General features: G+C 45.5%; 1 protein-coding gene across 1 annotated transcript in view; it reads left to right on the plus strand.

Annotated features, from left to right (window-relative positions):
• PTPRH (protein tyrosine phosphatase receptor type H) overlaps positions 1 to 18,117 on the plus strand; it is a gene marked incomplete at both ends in the record, with an annotated part of 65,026 nt that overhangs the window by 19,669 nt on the left and 27,240 nt on the right. Inside the window, 5 exons of the mRNA XM_083378831.1 lie at positions 6,471 to 6,521; positions 8,648 to 8,845; positions 9,773 to 9,796; positions 14,995 to 15,246; positions 17,417 to 17,686. Coding sequence (XP_083234957.1) covers positions 6,471 to 6,521; positions 8,648 to 8,845; positions 9,773 to 9,796; positions 14,995 to 15,246; positions 17,417 to 17,686 — 795 coding nt within the window. The remainder of the gene's footprint in view (positions 1 to 6,470; positions 6,522 to 8,647; positions 8,846 to 9,772; positions 9,797 to 14,994; positions 15,247 to 17,416; positions 17,687 to 18,117) is intronic.

The following is an 18,117-nucleotide window of genomic DNA, read 5'->3' on the forward strand; positions in this document are numbered from 1 at the left end:
GATTTGTGGCCTACGTGACAGGCGGTTGCAGGAGCGCCTGTTCGAAAGAGAGGAGGTCTCTCTCCAGGAAGCCGAGGACGCCATCCTAGCCCACGAAGCGGCCTGCGGGGCCGTCCAAGCCTGCCAGGGAACCCAGCCCGGCAACCAGGAAACCAGCGTCCACCGGCAAGGGGCCACTGAGGAGGACAACCTGAGCATCGACCTCCTCCAGCGGAAGTCGACCCCCGACCAGCGAGCCAGACGCCCAGACAGGCCCAGACCTCCCAGCAACACTGCTGTTCCCCAGAGGTGCGCAGGGTGTGGTGGGAACCACATGCGCAGCCTCTGCAAGTTCCGGTCCGCCACGTGCCGGGCCTGCAAGAAAACAGGCCACATAGCCGCCGTCTGCCGTAGCCGCCGCCCCCGAGAGGAGATCCACGAGCTGCAGCCGGAGGAACTGCCGTTCGAAGGTACTGGGGCCCCCACCAAAACAAAAATTGGCTATGTCGAGAGCCGGCTGGCCATTAACCACACGGGTAGCCGCCGGCTGCTCAAACCCAAAATTAGATTAACAATCCGTTTGCAAGGTGTCCCTTGCAGCATGGAGCTTGACTCCGGATCAGCGGTCTCGATTATTTCGGACGAGACCCTTAACCACATAATTAGCCGGAGCAAGCAACGGATTAAATTACGGCCTACTAAATTAACCCTGACCGATTTTCAGAATTCGCCAGTCAAGGTGAAGGGGGAGGCCACCATTTCAGTGGGGTTTAAGGGTCGCGAAGGGCACCTGGACGTTGTAGTGGTAGAGGGCCGCAGAGCCAGCCTGGTCGGGCTGGACTGGTTTGAGGCCCTGGGAATCTCAGTATCCGGGATCCATCGGATCCAGGGGGACTCCGTTGAGGCTGTTTGCCGGGAGTTCGCCGACGTCTTCGACGGGTCATTAGGCAAGTACACCGGGGCCCCCATATCGTTCAAGCTTAACTCGAACGTCTCCCCCGTTAGGGTCCGGCCGCGGCGAGTCCCGTTTGCGCTCAAACACAAAATCGAGCGTGAACTAGACAAGTTGGTGGCCCAGGGAATCTTAGAGCCTGTAGATGGAGGGGAGTGGGAAACCCCCATCGTGACCCCCCTCAAATCCAACGGGGAAATAAGGATCTGCGCCGACTATAAGTGCTCGGTGAACTGCGCCCTAAACCCGCACGCTAACCCGGTTCCCGCGGTCAGCCACGTTCTCGCTTCCCTCCAAGGCGGCGCCATTTTTACAAGGCTCGATCTTGCACAGGCGTACCAGCAACTCACGGTCACTAGGGAAACAGCTGACATCCAAACCATAGTAACCCATAGGGGGGCGTTCCGGGTGAAAAGGCTGCAGTTTGGAGTCAGCGTTGCTCCCGGCATTTTCCAGGAGGTTATGGAAAAGACACTCAAGGGCATTCCAGGAGTCTGCCCCTATTTTGATGACATCCTGATCGCAGGAGCATCAGCAGAGGAACTGGCAGGGAGGCTTAGGGAAGTGCTGGCAAGGCTGCGCACAGCTGGCCTCAAACTCAAAAAGGAAAAATGCAGCATAGGCGTTCCTTCCACAGAATTTTTGGGGTTCAGAGTAGATCCTAGCCCTGCAGGAACTACCCGAGTGCCCAGTTCTTGCCAAGGACATTGCCAGCCACACAGCCACAGACACGGCCTCCCCGACGTAATTGTGTCTGATAATGGGCCTCAGTTTACTGCTGCTGATTTCCAGGCGTTCTTGAAGGCGAACTGGATTAGGCACGCCACCTCCGTGCCTTTCCATCCATCTACCAACGGGCAGGCCGAACGGATGGTAAGGACGACCAAAGACGCACTCCGGCGCATCATCAGCGGGGACTGGCACCACAGACTGGCCAAATTTTTACTAGCCCAACACACAACACCATGCGTGGCTACCGGCAAGAGCCCAGCAGAACTGCGATGGGGACGGTGCCTCATCAACAAGCTGGACCACCTACACCCAGACCGGGTAGCAGCCGAAACCGGTAGGGCAACATCACCATCATCACCATCATCACCATCACCACCAGCATCACTACCATCACCATTGCCATCATCACCCACACACAGGGTCCTCAACCTGGGGGACCTGGTCTGGGCAAGGAACTATGGGGCTGGACATCCTTGGGTTCCAGGGACAGTGGTCGGGAAAACAGGACCCCTTTCGTACATTGTAGGGGTGGAGGGGGACAGACGCATAAGGCGACACGTCGATCAGCTCAGAGGAAGAGTCCCTGAGCACGTCACACACGCCCCTGAGCGCGTCACACACGTCTCTGAACTCAACACACACGATCAACAGGAGGACCACACTCCAGGAGGGGTCAACCCAGCTGAGGACGTCACAGGGCAGGGACCAGAGGAGGAGGACTTCCTGATGCCGGCTCCTTGCAGCCCTGCACAAAGGCCTCAGGAACCCACAGTCCAAGCCCAGGGGCCAAGCACACCCAGACGATCCACCCGTCCACACAGGACACCAGCCTACCTGTCGGACTATGTGTGCAAGTGACCCTCACACAAGGACACCACTGTTTTTTTTATATATATACTCATAGTTATAGTAGTTGCATGTTGTTGTTGTTATGTGGGTCTTCTCTAAGGGGGGAGGGGTGTTATGTATGCAGGCATCTGCATAGCAACAGCCATCAGGGGGCGTTGGCCTGGACAGTTTCGGCGGGAAACCTAGGGCCAACCCCATTGGCTGTTAGCTTACCTGGCCAGGTATATAAGGAGGCCAGGTAGCCCTCATTCCTCAGTTCACTTCCCCTTCCAATAAAGAGCTGAACTCACACACCGGCTGGCGTCTCTCTTGCGTCGGACCCACTACACAATAGAGAGGGTGGGGGAAAGATTTGTACTTGTTTATACAGTACACTGGTTTATCCTGTAAGGCCAAGATCAATCTTGCAAGTCTGACAGTACAGCCTTCTTTCCACCTCCTTTACAACCCCCAAAAACGAGAGACGGTCACTTCTGAAATTCTTGCCTCACCCATTATCCACTTGTGGGCTATGCTGTCTCTTCTCTGACTGTTCTCTTAGCTGCCTCTTTTTGCCTAGTGACTTTCCCAGATATCATTATAGTGGGTTAAGGTACAGGTAGTCCTCGACTTAACAACGCTTCATTTAGTGACCGTTCAAAGTTACAACGGCACTGAAACAAGTGACTTCTGACCATTTTTCATAGTTATGACCGTTGCAGCATCCCCATAATCATGTGATCAAAATTCAGATGCTCGGCAACCGGCTCCTATTTATGACTGTTGCTGTGTCCCAAGGTTCAGTGATCCCCTTTTATGACCTCCTGACAAGCAAAGTCAATGGGGAAGCCAGATTCACTTAACAACCGGGCTACGCGCTTATCAACTGCAGTGATTCACTTAACAACTGTGGCAAGAAAGGTCACAGAAAGGGGCAAAAGTCACTTAACAAGTGTCTCCCTTAACAACGGAAAATTTGGACTCCAATGTAGTTGTAAGTCAAGGACTAAGAGCAGGGAGACCCAGGGAGCCAATGGGGTGACTTGGATCTAGTCATTCTCTCTCTCTCTGCTCCAGCCTGGGAATTCAGAAAACATCCGTGCCCCCAACCCACACAAGGCAGCCTGGCAGATTGCGGTCCTTGATGTTCACAAAAGAGGTTCTTCATCCGGCAGTGAATTGATTTGGGCCGATGATAATAATATATTTCAGAGCATTAAAATTATATCCTTTTCTTCTGGGCAAGGCAGGAACAATAACCCAGCTGTATTATTAGCAATGCTGGAAATGAACGCTGTAAGATAAAGCATAATGGAAAGCCAGACGGAGCTCCCATTCACGGCATTAAAGAAAGAAAATTCAATTTGCATGAAAGGCTGCTCCCACAAGCAGCCACTTCACATTTGCAGATCTTCAGGGAAAATACAGCAGCCGTGCCCTTGGACCCACCCTCTTACTGGGTGATAACAAAGCCTATAATGCCCACCTTTCAACTTCTACCTTTCCTTTGCAGGGTCTGTTGCTGTTCCTTCAGCTTGGCCAACATGGTAAGTTGTACTAAATTAAAATGCTGCTTCTCAAGGTCTAGGGCAGGGCTTTTCAACCAGTGGTATGGGTACCACCTGTGGTACATTGGCACCTGGCAGGCGGTATGCGACCATCCTAGAAAAGTGGTAGCGGGGGAGGGGAATGAGCTGAACCGGTGGCAGCACCGCACAGGCCTGAGCCAGAGATGGCTGGAGCTGCAGGGCTGTCAGGGCTCAGCGGAAGCGCCAGGATCAGCGCCAGGCTCCAGCTAGAACTTGGCACTGATCCTGGCGCTTCTGAGCCCAGAAGGTAGGTGTCTTGCTTGGCTGTGGCTTGGGGGGCACTTTTTTCAGTCACTAAGCAAACGGTTGTAAGTCGAGCACTACCTGTACTTCATCACTTGTTTCCTTTTTTTTTTTTTTGGTCATCAAGTTTTTGACATCTTGCTAGGCGACTGGTGGTACTCGGATGTTGCCCTATCCTAAAAGTGTCACAATGGGTGAAAAGGTTGAAAAACCCTGGTCTAGGGCATTATTTCTCAACCTTGGCAACTTTAAGATGTGTGGACTTCAACTCCCAGAATCCCTCAGCCAGCAGTGTGCCAAATGCATACTGGCTGGGTGAATACTAGGCATATGGGGGGCCCTGGTGTTCTCTGAGCTTGCAGATGTTTCACTAACCAAGTAGGTAATATCATCAGTGCTACGGTAGAAGGGAGCAGAATTTGCACTGATGATATTACCTAGTTTGGGTAATTAAATGTCTGCAAGCAACCAAGGAAGCTCAAAGAGGACAAAGGACCCCACAGTTCAACCCTGAGCTACAAATATTCTCTACAATTTGAGGGATTGAAGTCCCTCCATCTTAAAGTTGCAAGGCTTCCTTGTCTTACTTGTTTTGTTCCTTAGCTTCACCCTCCAGCACAATCCCACAACCAGGAGGCTTCTTTGCCTTTTCAATAGAGCTGGCAAACTGGTTCAACAGGTGCAGCTTTCCTCAACGTAGTCCAAGCCCCCATTTTAGGGAGGGTTTAGGGCATTGGTAGGCAACCTTGGCTCTTTTATGACTCGTGGACTTCAACTCCCAGAATTCCTGAGCCAGCATGGCTCAGTATGGAAACCTCTCCATTTCTCCTCAGCATAGCTGGCTCAGGAATTCTGGGAATTGAAGTCCACGAGTCATAAAAGAGCCAAGGTTGCCTACCTCTGGTTTAGGGAGTCTATTTTGAAGAGATTCTGGTTGAGGTTTAAAAAGCTCTGGGGACAACTACAATCCTAGTTTCTCTGCTTCACACTATACATGCACCCCCACACACGCACTACACAGATAGACCATTTTTCCAGGCCCTTTCAAAATATATCAGCCAGAGCCTGCGTGAAACCTTGCCACGTGTGCAAGGCCTGTTGCAGGTAGAGTGTGAGATAGGAGAAGTGTGAGCTGTTCTTTATTTTATTGGGGCTATAAATCACTCCAGTCGAGAATTAACTCAGGCCAGCCTCCTTCTCCAGTCCCATTTGCCACCTCATAAAAGAGCTTGTCCATTATAGTTGTCACTTTAAAAGAAAGGAAAAAAAAAGCTTCATTTGCTGCTTGTATGTTCGCTGATGTACTTTAACCCCGAATAAGGAAAGGAATGAGTTTAACAGGAAGAAGCAGAGAAGCCACTGCAGGCTGCTTTCTCTTCCCTGATATTCTGAATATCATCGTATTTAATTAATTGGCCGCCCATCTTACCCCAGGGTAAATCTGAGCGGTTTACAATCCTAAAAAATAAATATACCTATACACTAAAGATACATAAATAAATTAATACAAGCAAAAGCTGTGATCCAATTGCTGTACAGATGTGGCAGGAACGTGGATAGACATGTCCAGACCGATCCCAAGGAAATATAGGTTTTCCAAATTAATACTTTCCTATTATCTGAAGCACTTAATCTTCCTCTTTTGCGTAGCGGTTATGATGTTGGCCTAGAAACCAGGAGACTGCGAGTTCTAGTTCCGTTTTAGGACTCAGACTGAAGTAATGCAGAGGTCACAGTAATGGATTAATAAAATCGTATCACTGAATAGTATCTAAAATTCAGTCAGGATGAATTTTTTTTTTTTTTTAAAAAAACAAGAAGGATTGATGGAATAGACCTCTGAAGGCTTTGATCTGGAAGGGTATTAATGGTGAAATTTAACAAAACCCTGAAGATTAAGGGCAGCAGGTTAATGCATACTCCTTTATGGGAACAGAAAAGAGACATAGGTTGCCTCTTTCATCAAGGTTTTTGGTTCTTTTTAGTTTGATCCCACAAGTTGAATCAAAACCCTTTGTGTTGGTGTGAACTAAGAAGTTTTTGTTTAATCTTTTTGTTTGATGCACACTGCAAAGCTTCAAAGAGATTCCACATATAGGACTGTTTAACTATTTCGCTCTGTGTTTTTTTTTCCCCTCCTCTCTCAGAAGGACAAAATGAAGAAATCCCAGCTCATCAGCAATCCCCGAAAAGTATTGGTAAGTAAACAAAGGCCCTTTAGAAGCTTAGGAATCTTCCCAAATAAAGGTTGAACAAGATGTGCAATTTGGCACAGGAGATGCGTTGTTAGCATTTATGGGGAAAATGTCAGAGATTGGACCTTTAGCAATGCTTCCACTTTCTATGCGGGAACGTTTGATCTTGTCCTACGTCAAGTTAGACCATGGATTTTTGTAACTCAGCACTGTCTACCAAAATGTAGTGCTCCCCATTCGCAGGTCCTGGGATCCATTTCTGTTACTTGCTGGAAAACCTGGTATTTTGAAGGGGATTGGTTGGGGAAGGATCCTCTGCACTTGAGCTGCTCTTCAGGATTTACCGAACCCCTGGAGATGCCAGGAATTGAACCTTAGTCTTTCTACATGCAAAGTGTCAGCTTTGCCTCTGAAACACTGTTCTCTTGGCAGCTGTTGACCCACACATCCTGAAGCTGTTGTCTCTTCCACTAAGAAAAGTATAAATGTCAGACCTGCCACAATTTAAAAACCTAATTAGAAAGAATCCTTGGCTTCATTTGTTGAGAAAGGATTGCTGTTGTTGTTGTTGTTGTTAGTTGCGAAGTCGTGTCCGACCCATCGCGACCCCATGGACAACGTTCCTCCAGGCCTTCCTGTCCTCTGCCATCTTCTGGAGTCCATTTAGGCTCACGCCTACTGCTTCAGTGACTCCATCCAGCCACCTCATTCTCTGTCGTCCCCTTCTTCTCTTGCCCTCAACCTTTCCCAGCATTAGGCTCTTCTCCAGTGAGTCCTTCCTTCTCATTAGGTGGCCAAAGTATTTGAGTTTCAACTTCAGGATCTGGCCTTCTAAAGAGCAGTCGGGGTTGATCTCCTCTAGGACTGACTGGTTTGATCGCCTTGCAGTCCAAGGGACTCACAGGAGTCTTCTCCAGCACCATAGTTCAAAGGCTTCAATTCTTTGGCGCTCAGCCTTTCTTATGGTCCAACTTTCACTGCCATAAGAAAGCCATGAGAAAGTTATAGGTGGCACTTAGACCCTAAAAAATTAGCAAGTATGTATCCGAACTGCCAGCCCAAATGTTGGAGGTGTGGTTGTGAGGATGCAACATATTTTCATATATGGTGGACTTGTAAAAAGGTTAAAGCTTTTTGGATTAAAATTTGGTGGAATATGCAAAAGATATTTAAGAAAAGGATAAAGTTTTCCCAGCAAATGTTTTTATTGGGTATTATTACAGATACTACTGTAATAGACACTAAATTGATGTTGAATTTAATTACGGCGGCAAGACTTTTAGTTGCGCAATACTGGAAGAAAGAAGAATTGCCGACTATAGAAGAATGGACTGAAGTTTCCAATTTGGCGGAAATGGCAAAGATTTCAGCATATTTGAAAGATCAATCGCAACAGAGATATATTGTGGAATGGAGAAGATGGATTGAATATATTCAGAATAAATATGGGACTAAAAAGTTTCATTTAGCATTTGAATAAGTAGTGGATTTTTATGATGTATGATTAGTTATTTGTTACTTTATTAATATTATGACTATGGAGAGTTAAAGTCCGATAGAACTTAATATGTTATTTTTGTTATTAGCATATTTTAGTTTATGTTTGTATTATTATACCCTGTATTCAGCTCTGGGAAGTCGGGGAGGGGGGAGGGGAGGGTTGGGGAGAGGGGAGGGGAGGGGGAGGAGGGAGGTTTTTTTGTATTTAAAAATGTATTGTAAAACTTTTAAATAAAATTAAAAAAAGAAAGCCATGAGAAAGGACAGTTTTGAATCAAGTGTATTGCACTTATGCATAGCCAGAAGTGAGAATCGTGCGCCAAAATCCCTAAGTTCAACTTTTCCCTCCCTTAACTGACTCCCATCACTGACACACACACACACACACACACACACACACACACACACAAACACACATACACAATGACCAATCAGGTTCAAGCAAGATGTTTTCAGTACAGTCAGTTCAAGCATAGGTTGGTATGCAGCTGGACTGTTCGGTCTTGTCCTATATCACGTTAGACCAAAACATTGATTCCTGGGCTGTTATCATTGTGAACCAGAGAGCTAGTTTGGGCTCCTTCTTTTGTAACTAAGTAAGACTAACTCTTTCGTTTCTGCTCTTACAGATTGCTGCCAAGATCCTGGTCACCTTGAAGGCAAAATTGTGGTCCTCTACTGTCCTTTAATTCAGGGAGGATGGGAGATGAGAGAATGGGATGCAGATTGTCTCAATACTACAAATCCACCTTCGGGATGCCAAAGGAATGAGTTTGAGGCGAACGTTTGTGATGTCCTACCCAACTGCTCCATCTCCACCTGTGCAAGTAAGGCCAAAGGTTCACACAGTCCTATCTGGGTTCTCCACTGGAGAAAACCCGGATGCCACAAGTAGAGGACCATGTGCTGCATAAGCAATGGAGACCAACTTGGCTCCTGAAAATGTTCCTCTGTTTCCAAGATACAAGCGGCTGCAATACTATACGGCAGTGATGGCAAACCTTTTAGAGACCGAGTGCCCAAACTGCAACCCAAAACCCACTTATTTATCGCAAAGTACCAACACAGGAATTTAATCTGAATACTGAGGTTTTAGTTTAGAAAAAACAACTCATACATTAACATCTTTTGTCTTAAAAGAAAAACATAGTAACAAAGCTTTCAATGTTGCAAACAACTTTTTACTGAAAGGTAAAAGTTTGCATTTGGCATGCTTTTGAACAATTAATGTGATTTTTGCTGTTGTATGTATGCTGATAATTTGTCTAACTTTGGCTTATACTTTGTAAGTTTGAGGGCAACACATGCAGCACTCAGGTCATCTGTTAGTCTGTTTCTGGTGTCAAATTTAATATAATTCAAAGCTGAAAACAGCAGGCCCGCTCCGGAGGCTTGTTTTGGCTACGAAGGGGCTTGAGAAATGGCTTTTTCCTGCAAAAACCTAGCCGAAAAGCAAGGCACGCGTGCCCACAGAGAGGACTCCGAGTGCCCCCTCTGGCACGCGTGCCATAGGTTTGCCACCACTGCTGTACGGGCTTCTGTGAACAAGCTTTGGACAGTTTGGCCTGGGAGTGGATAGAGGCAAAGGAGAGAGAAAAGCCCTCCCATAAAAGTGTCCCCAAATCCCCAGGGTCAACATAAGTGGCATTAGTAGTAAGTAACCAAAGATGAGTCTTGGGTCAGGGGTCAGCATCACTAAAAACCTGGCTAAGCTTTTCTTCCTGGTCCTCTTGACACTCTTATTTTTTTTCTAGCTGTCCCTGTTTGGTTCACTACAGGTAATCCTCGACTTAGGAGCACAACGGAGCCCAAAATTTAGATTGCCAAGTGAGACAATCTCTAATTTCTACAGTTGTTAAGTGAATCGCTGCGGTTGTTCACTTAGTAACGGTGTGGTTAAACGAAGCCAGCTTCCCCGTTGATTTTGCTTCTCGGAAGGTCGCAAAAGGGGATCACGTGACCCCAAGACACTGCCACCGTCATGAATATGAGCCAGTTTCCAAGCGTCTAAATTTTGGGCACATGACCACGGGGATGCTGCAACAGTTGGAAATGTGAAAAACGAAGATAAGTCACTTTTTTTCAGCGCCACTGTAATTTCAAACGGTCACTAAATGCAATGTTGTAAGTCGAGGACTACCTGTACTGTACTGCCTCTGACTGACATGTACTGGTTCAAAGGGGACACTTTTTCATCCTTGAGAACTTATCATAGACATAGACACTCAAAGGTAACTGCCGCCCATGGGGAAAACTTGCTTGTGCCATGAATGGCTGCCATTAGGAACATCCCAGCAAAACAGAGGCCTGTCTCTTTTTGGGTTTGGGAAAGTGGACAGATTTCCGAGCAAAGCAGCTCCCCATATTTTCCTGGACAGGGACAACCCTGATAAATTCATAGAAACAAAGGCAGTGTTGGAAGCTTATTATTGTGGTTGGTCGTGCAGTCAGCCAGATGTTTAGCCTAGATTTGGCATTTTTGTCCATCTCTCGAGTCCTTCCTAAGGACCTGAGACAGGCAAATGTTGTGGTTTAATAATATCAAATGTATCATCACAAGGAAAGCTGCCTTTTGCAATTGACTGATGGTGATTTTGTCAATACTGAGGATGTTCAAGTGATGCTCCAGATGTTTAGGGATTGCTCCCAAGGTACTTTATTTCTGTGGGTTTTGTTGTGATTCAGGGTCAGCCTGTGGGTTCGGCAGTTGGGTCGGACGTTTCAGAGGAGGAGGAGGGGGGTGTTGGAGAGCCTGCAGAGAACAGCCCTGAGGCTTCGCAGAGCCCTCAGCCAGGCCCCTCCCATCTGGTTACGACGCACACCCAGCTGTGTGATCCTGACAGCGTGGATGAGGATGACCCACAGCTGACCCTGTTCAGGGACGCCCGACACAGGAGGCAGTCAATCAGGAGTAAACAGAGGAAGGCAATGGGGCACCTTGGAAGGAGGCAGAGAGAAGCCACGCCTTGAACTGTTTAAAAGGGGAATGCGTGGGAGGGCTGGTTTGCTGAAGGCAACTGTTTGAATAGCTCCTGTTTCATGGTTCGTGTTTTGGTTTTGCTCTGTTTGCTCTGTTTTGTGTCAATAAATTTGGCAGGCTTAGTTCCAGCCTCTTGCCTTTTTGTAAAGGGGTTGTCCCTACCTTTTCTGCAGGGCCGGTAGTAGGCTGGTACAGAACAGGTTTTATCTTTGTGTTCTTTTGCCTCCGTTGTTCCATTTGTAGACCCCGATATTTGGTTATTTTCTCGAGTTCTTTCTCTTGTATTCTACTGTCTGCAGGTACTGCACTAGCCAGATTGTTTTGTCTTTCTTCTCAACAGTGGTTAAGTCTGGAGTGTTGTGTGGCAGATGGTTATCTGTTTGAATTCTAAAGTCCCAGTGCGCTTTGGTTTCTTCATTTCTCTTTGTTTATTTTATGATCTCACCAGTTCTTGCTGGCAGGCAAATGGTATTTCTTGCAGATATTCCAATGCACCATTGTTGCTACTTTGCCAAATTGTTGTAATCAATCTGCATGATCATCTTGCATTATATTATTGTTATTATTGTTGTTGTTGTTTTTGTTTTTGTTGTTGTTGTTGTTGTTGTCAGGTAGAACAGGAAGTGTTGTCAGATACACTGATTCCCTGGAACACCAGCTTGAAGAACCCAGAGGGGGAAAGAGCCTAGGGGGAAATTGCTGGTGAATTTGAAGATGTTTACCTGGGAAATGAGAACGAAGTCCTCTCTTTATTTCTGATTCATTTGTTTCATTTTGTGCACAGAGCTGAATCCCATGGAGGGTCTGGTTTCACTGGTGGAACTCAACTGTTCTGTAACTCTTAACTGGCAAGACGTAATCAACTGCTGTCATGAAGCCTCCAGAGACTCCTCTGTAATGACCTCTGAAAGCAGCTGGACAAATGCATGCCCAGTCGTGGCAAAGTTGTCTCCCGGGCAGGAATATAATGTGATGGTGTATAGAATCCTGAATGGAAGTTGTAGTCAAGAAGCATCCATCAACGTGACTACTAGTGAGTCTCACAATTGCTACTTGCTTGCAGCAGCAGAAACGTCAACATAGCAATAGCAATGACACTTAGACCACTTGGCTCTTTCATGACTGGTGGACTTCAACTCCCAGAATTCCTGAGCCAGCATGGCTCAGCTTGGAAACCTCTCCCTTTCAGCTCAGCATAGCTGGCTCAGGAATTCTGGGAGTTGAAGTCCACCAGTCATAAAAGAGCCAAGGTTGCCTACCCCTGACTTAAACTAAGGTAGTATACCGCTCCATAGTGCTTTACAACACTCTCTGGGTGGTTTACAGAATCAGCATACAGCCCCAACAAACTGTGTGCTGGGTTTACCAACCTCAGAAGGATGGAAGGCTGAGTCAACCTTGAGCTCCATCGGGATCGAACTCCAGCTGTGGGCAGAGTCTCCCTGCAGAACTGCATTCTAACCACTGCACCACTAGGGCTTCTGGTGTTGTCTCGGTTCTGATGCAGCAGAACTGAGGTTCTTTCTATTCTCAAGGGCTGGATCAGTCTGAGATCTGGGCTGAGCCATAAAGCTGTGGAACTTGCATGAATCTTGGGAGCCTGAAACTCAGCTCCTCCTCTTGTCAAGCTCAAAAGATCAGGTCTACACGTGAAGGTCAAATTAAACTGATTTATTGCTACTTATGTCTACTTCACAGGAATATTCTCAACTAACAGTACCTACCTGAAGTTGGATAAGGGTCAACAGAATTCAAGGCCGATTGGATTTAGTTCACTTGTGGCTACGTAGGGATTCTAAGTTGATCCTTCTTTTAACTCCACCCTCAGGTTCTGCCAGTCCTTCTCCTACATGCTTTAGAGCAGCAGTCCCCAACCTTCATGATTTGACAGCCTGTCTGAGGGGCAAAGAGGGGAACCGGGTGGCGCGAGCAGTGGGCTGACACGTGTGCGCATACATGTACAGCCTCACTCACACGCGAGAGAAGAGAAGCCTTTGGGGCACAGTTGCGCATTCCTTCAGGCTTCTCTGCGCCAAAATCTTTTGCAAAGGAACAGAAGGCCTGAAGCAGCACGAGATTGTTCCCCCAAAGCCTTTCGTCCTTTTGCAAAAGCTTTTGGCATGGAGAAGAGAAGCCTTTGGGTGCATGGTCTCGTGCTCCTTCAGACTCACCGAGGCTGCCTGACACTCCAAAAGCAGATCCGGGGTCCTGCACAGTCAGCCTTGGTGAGTCAGCAAAACTGAGCACGGCACTCGCATTCCACTCAGCCCTCTGTTCTCACCGCTTTTGGAGCATTGGGAGCAGGCAGCTTGGCAGCCCGGCTGCAGTGAGTGAGAAGTGAACCGGGCCATGAGACTGGCAGGCCGGTGCGCATGGGTGGCCAGCTCCACTTATGCAAGAGAGAAGAGAAGCCTTGGGTGCCGCTTGCACAAGTGGAGCCTCATGCACACATTGGCTCATCTCTTGTGCGGCCCAGTTTCAAATGGGACACAGTCTGTAGTGGGCCACAGCCTGGGTGTTGGGGACCCCTGGTCCAGAGGAAACATCTGGAGTTGTGCAGTGGGCAGTTTGTCAATATCAGGAATTCCCTGTTCATCTCACCTCAGCTTTAGGGATTTCTTTTCCTTCTTCTATGACATCTTAGCGAAGTCCACTTATCAGTTTTGCTACTCTTCCCTTGCAATGGCCACCGTTATGCTTTGTTTTAAAAGCCACAGGCAAAGAGGTGAGAATGAAGACAGGGAAAGAGGGATTGGTTGGTTGTCATTTTGGACATCTCCCCATTGGCCAATAGGAAGACAAAAGGCATCAGTGAAGATGCTGGCACAGGAGTACAAACATGCTGAAAGGATAAAGACAGTGATATACAAAGTTGTGTGCAAGTATTTACACACTGATGAATCAATAATTTGCATAATGAACCCTATTAAATTTCTGAGCAAAGTTCCAAACTGAGAACCAATACTGTTTTCTAATACAGGGCCCAGCTTGGTTTTCTGAATATTCATCTTTAAGTTGGCAAAATGGCGCCGTCATGCTCAAGAGCAATGAACGAGGAGACTTAAGGGTAGTCCAAAGTTTGCAAAAAGAAACCCAATTCCAACAATTTGAAATATTTAGTTTTAAACAATAAATCTAATTAGGGGTAGTTAAATAGCCTAATAAACCTTTAGCTGTGTGCCAAGGAATGCTTAGCTGATTATTCTGGGAAAAGATTAAAGTGGAACAAATGAGAGGGAAGGGAAGCAGAACAGCTGGCTTGGTTCTTTATTTATTATTTCAATTTCTACATCCTGGACATCAGGACATCCATATTGTACCATTTGGTTGCAGTGCTCAGCGGTGATGCCGAATCAACAAGGATTGGTTGGGGTCTATAACAATTTGCCACAGCCAACTCACCACAGCCCACTCGCTGTGGGACAACTCACCATGGCTAATTCATTGCAGGACAAGAGTTACACTAATATCAAAGAAATGGTGGAATAGAATCGTTAAGAAAGGTTGAAAAAGGAGGGACAGAAAGAATAGGGTTTCCTGCCTGAGCAGGGGGTTGGGCTAGATGACCTCCAGAGTCCCTTCCAACTTCTTCTTCTTCTTCTTCTTCTTCTTCTTCTTCTTCTTCTTATTATTATTATTATTATTATTATTATTATTATTATTATTATGAAATGTGAATGACAAAAAATTAAAATATTTTTAAATTTATTTTAAATAATTGAATTGTTAAATCAGGGGTCTTCAAATTTGGCCCTTTTATGACTTGTGGACTTCAACTCCCATAATTCCTCAGCCAGGCATGCTGGCTAAGGAATTCTGGAAGTTAAAGTCCACAAGTCATAAAAGAGCCAAGTTTGAAGACCCCTGTGTTAAATTGTCCCACAGAGAGTGGTCTCACGGTGTATTGGCCGTGGCGAGTTGATTGTGATGAGTTGTCCCATTAAGCTGAGCTACTCAGTATAGAAAGCTGTGAAAAATGTCTTCTGTTTGTTTCAGGGCCTTCGTCAGTCCAGAACCTTACAATAGAAAATCGTACAGTAGATTCCCTTCAGATTGGATGGAAGCCACCCAGAGACCCTCAAAACTACACCTACACCTATTGTGTCTGCTTGATTGACTGCGCCACTGCCAATGAAAGCCCATTTCTTGCAAAAGGATTGAAAGGAGGAACAATGTACACAATTGAAGTCAGGGCCGTCACAAAGAGCAACGTTTATGGTGACACAATGACCATAAATGTCATCACAGGTACCATGGATTTAGTGACTGGGGAGTGGGGGGAAAGGTAATTAAAATGATGGCTAAGGATCCATAAAATAAGTCAATGTGTCTTGTGGGCCATCAGAGGCAGTCTTTGCTTAATGACTGCTCTGTTTAATGACCATTTGAAGTTACGACAGCACTGGGAAAGTAACTTTATGACCAGTTCTTTTTTTAAAGAAAATGTTTTATTATTTTTTAAGAATTACAATATTTAGTGCTTAATAAACAACATGTTGTCTGAGTTCACATATTTAACATTAACTTCTTCAATATAAATTTATTCAGTACTGCACAATTCAGTATTTTTTCCCTAATCCTGCTTTCTTCCCCATATTTTTTCCATTTTCCCCTCATTACACAATTGCAATTCTTGGTACTGTTGATGTATACAAAGTTGGATATAAACATCTTCATCATATTTTGCTAATATTATACAAATAACAATAATATCAATTCCTAAATCAATCTCCTGTTTTTCGTGCTCTTGTTAAAGTTTGACTTCCCATCAATATTTGAAGTATCTTTGTCAGTTATGACTTTCTCAGTATTAATTACATTTATATTGCTAAAAATTTTATTCCTATCCATCCTCCTCTTATTTTCATATTTCCTATATCAAAAAAAGAAAAAAATGCTATTTTAATTCTAAATCATATATTTCATTATAAAAGTCTAATTTTATTTAAGGGTCATCCATTCTTTTAATCATATTCAAACAAGTATTTAAACATATAATGCCCCCTCTAATAGGTCAAATCTTTTTTTTTTAAATCTAACTCTCATTTTCTTTCTTTGCCAAGTAGCTTTCCAAGCCAAGGCAATTGAATCACCCAGGAATTTTCTTTCTACTTTTGTGAAAGTTGCTTGGCATTTAGGTAGACAAAGGTAGACAAAGGATTGATTTCTTATATTTCACCTCAATGTTTTTTTTTCCAAAGAGGAAAGCTTAACAATTATCTCAGTTCTCAAATTTATCAAAACTGTAGCTTTATGTTACTTCCACTTCAATATTGTGTATTTCTGTCCCCCACAGAAATTAAAATGCTGCTTCTGTTCACATTTGGAGGTTTTTAGCTTCTTGGGAGGCTTTCCCGGGAAATTCAATTGTAAAATAGTAAAGAAAGGTTCAATGTTCTCACCCAGTTCCAAACATGCTGTTTACAATGTGTTAATTGGTGCTTTTCTTCTTCTGTTGTCAGAGATAATGGCTGACCACAGGAATGTAGCCAGTCTTTCCCCTGCCGGTTTGGAGGGCTTTTCTCAGATCGAAAGGAAAGACCGCCTTTCTCTGTGATTGACGAGGCACCCCTCCTTGTTCATCACCTCTTTGTGGCGACTTTAGGCCCTTTTTAGGACCACCAGAAGGGTGAAATCGGGTGTGGAAGGCAGAGCCCTGCCTTCTTGCATCCGTTTCGCTGGGATGCAAAACCAGAAGCTATGACCACAGCATCCTGTGATCATGTGGTTGCCATTTGCACACTTCCAACAAGCAGAGTCAGGGAGAAGCAGATAGTAAACTTGCAAGTCGTGGTCACATGACAGCAGAAGTGAAATCATAAGTCCATTACAGTCATTCGATGTCTCACTTAATGACCGCAAGTGATCTGCTTAGCAGCCATGAACAAAGTGAGGCTGCAAGCCCTTTGCGATCATATAATTTCCCTCTTAGTGACTGATTTGCTTAAAGATGGAGTTGCCAGTCCCATTTGCGTTTGTTAAGTGGGGACTACCAGCAATGGATTTTAGCTACCAATTTGATTTGTCACTGGGGTTTATGTAACAACACAGGATAAATTCAAAATGGCTGCTGGTTGACGCTCAAAGCTCTAGGCCAGAAACAAAATATCAGAGGAGGGCTTTGATGGGTCCTTCCCAGATACTGGGGCCCTGGTGGTTGCCATAGCATGAGAAATATTGGTGGCAACCCTGCTCATTGCAGAGAAAAATGTTCCAATTTCCCCCTATATTTACAGAACAGGCCAGAGCAGAGTTTCTCAACCTTGGCAACTTGTAAGATGTGTGGATGTCAACTCCCAGAATTCTTTTGACCAACTCCAACAGAGACTTGAATGAGCCCAAATCTTTTCTGAGTTGTAAGGATATTTGACCACCTGGTATTGGGACACCAGGCTAACGAAATCTGCTCTTCCCTCAGCTCCCAACAGTCCTGAGAATATCACTGTGGAAAGTTACAGTCCTTATTACCTTTCCATTGCCTGGAACCCTCCCAAAGACCCGAATGCAACGGATTATTTATACAGAATCAGTTGGTGGCGCGAAGACGGGACACAAGTGGGCAGCTCCTCCATTCTGGGTTTCAATTACACCATTTCCAGTTTGAAGCCAGGATTTGTGTACCTGGTGAAGGTGATCTCAGATTTCAATGAGATTTTGAGTGAAGCCACAAAGCTGTGGACTCTAACATGTGAGTGCAACTCTGAAAAGGGTTCAAGAACCTTGTTTGATTGTTATCCTAGCACTGAAGAGAGCTAGATTTCCAATCCTTGCTTGGCTGTGAATCTTTCTGAGAAACCTTGCTCTATCCGGCCTTTCTCACAGGGTTGTTGTGGATGCTCAAGCACTACACAAAATGTGCTTTTGTATATAAATGAAGGAATCCTAGAGGCTTCCCAGCCTTCAGTTCAGATCTGCTTCTCATTTCCAAGTCCTTCATATCAACAGGCCTTTTCTAGCTGGCTGCAAGTTATGTCAGATGCAACTGCCATCATCCCCAGCATGTGGAACCAGTGGTTGGGAGTGATGGGAGCTGTCTCCTCATGCATAAAGAAATCAGGAAGCCAAAAATGCCTTTAAAAGAGAGCTCTCCCTTTTATATTTTATTTTGTTCCTTTTTAA

Source organism: Vipera ursinii (assembly GCF_947247035.1).
Source record: "Vipera ursinii genome assembly, chromosome: Z".
NCBI classification, from domain to species: domain Eukaryota; kingdom Metazoa; phylum Chordata; class Lepidosauria; order Squamata; family Viperidae; genus Vipera; species Vipera ursinii.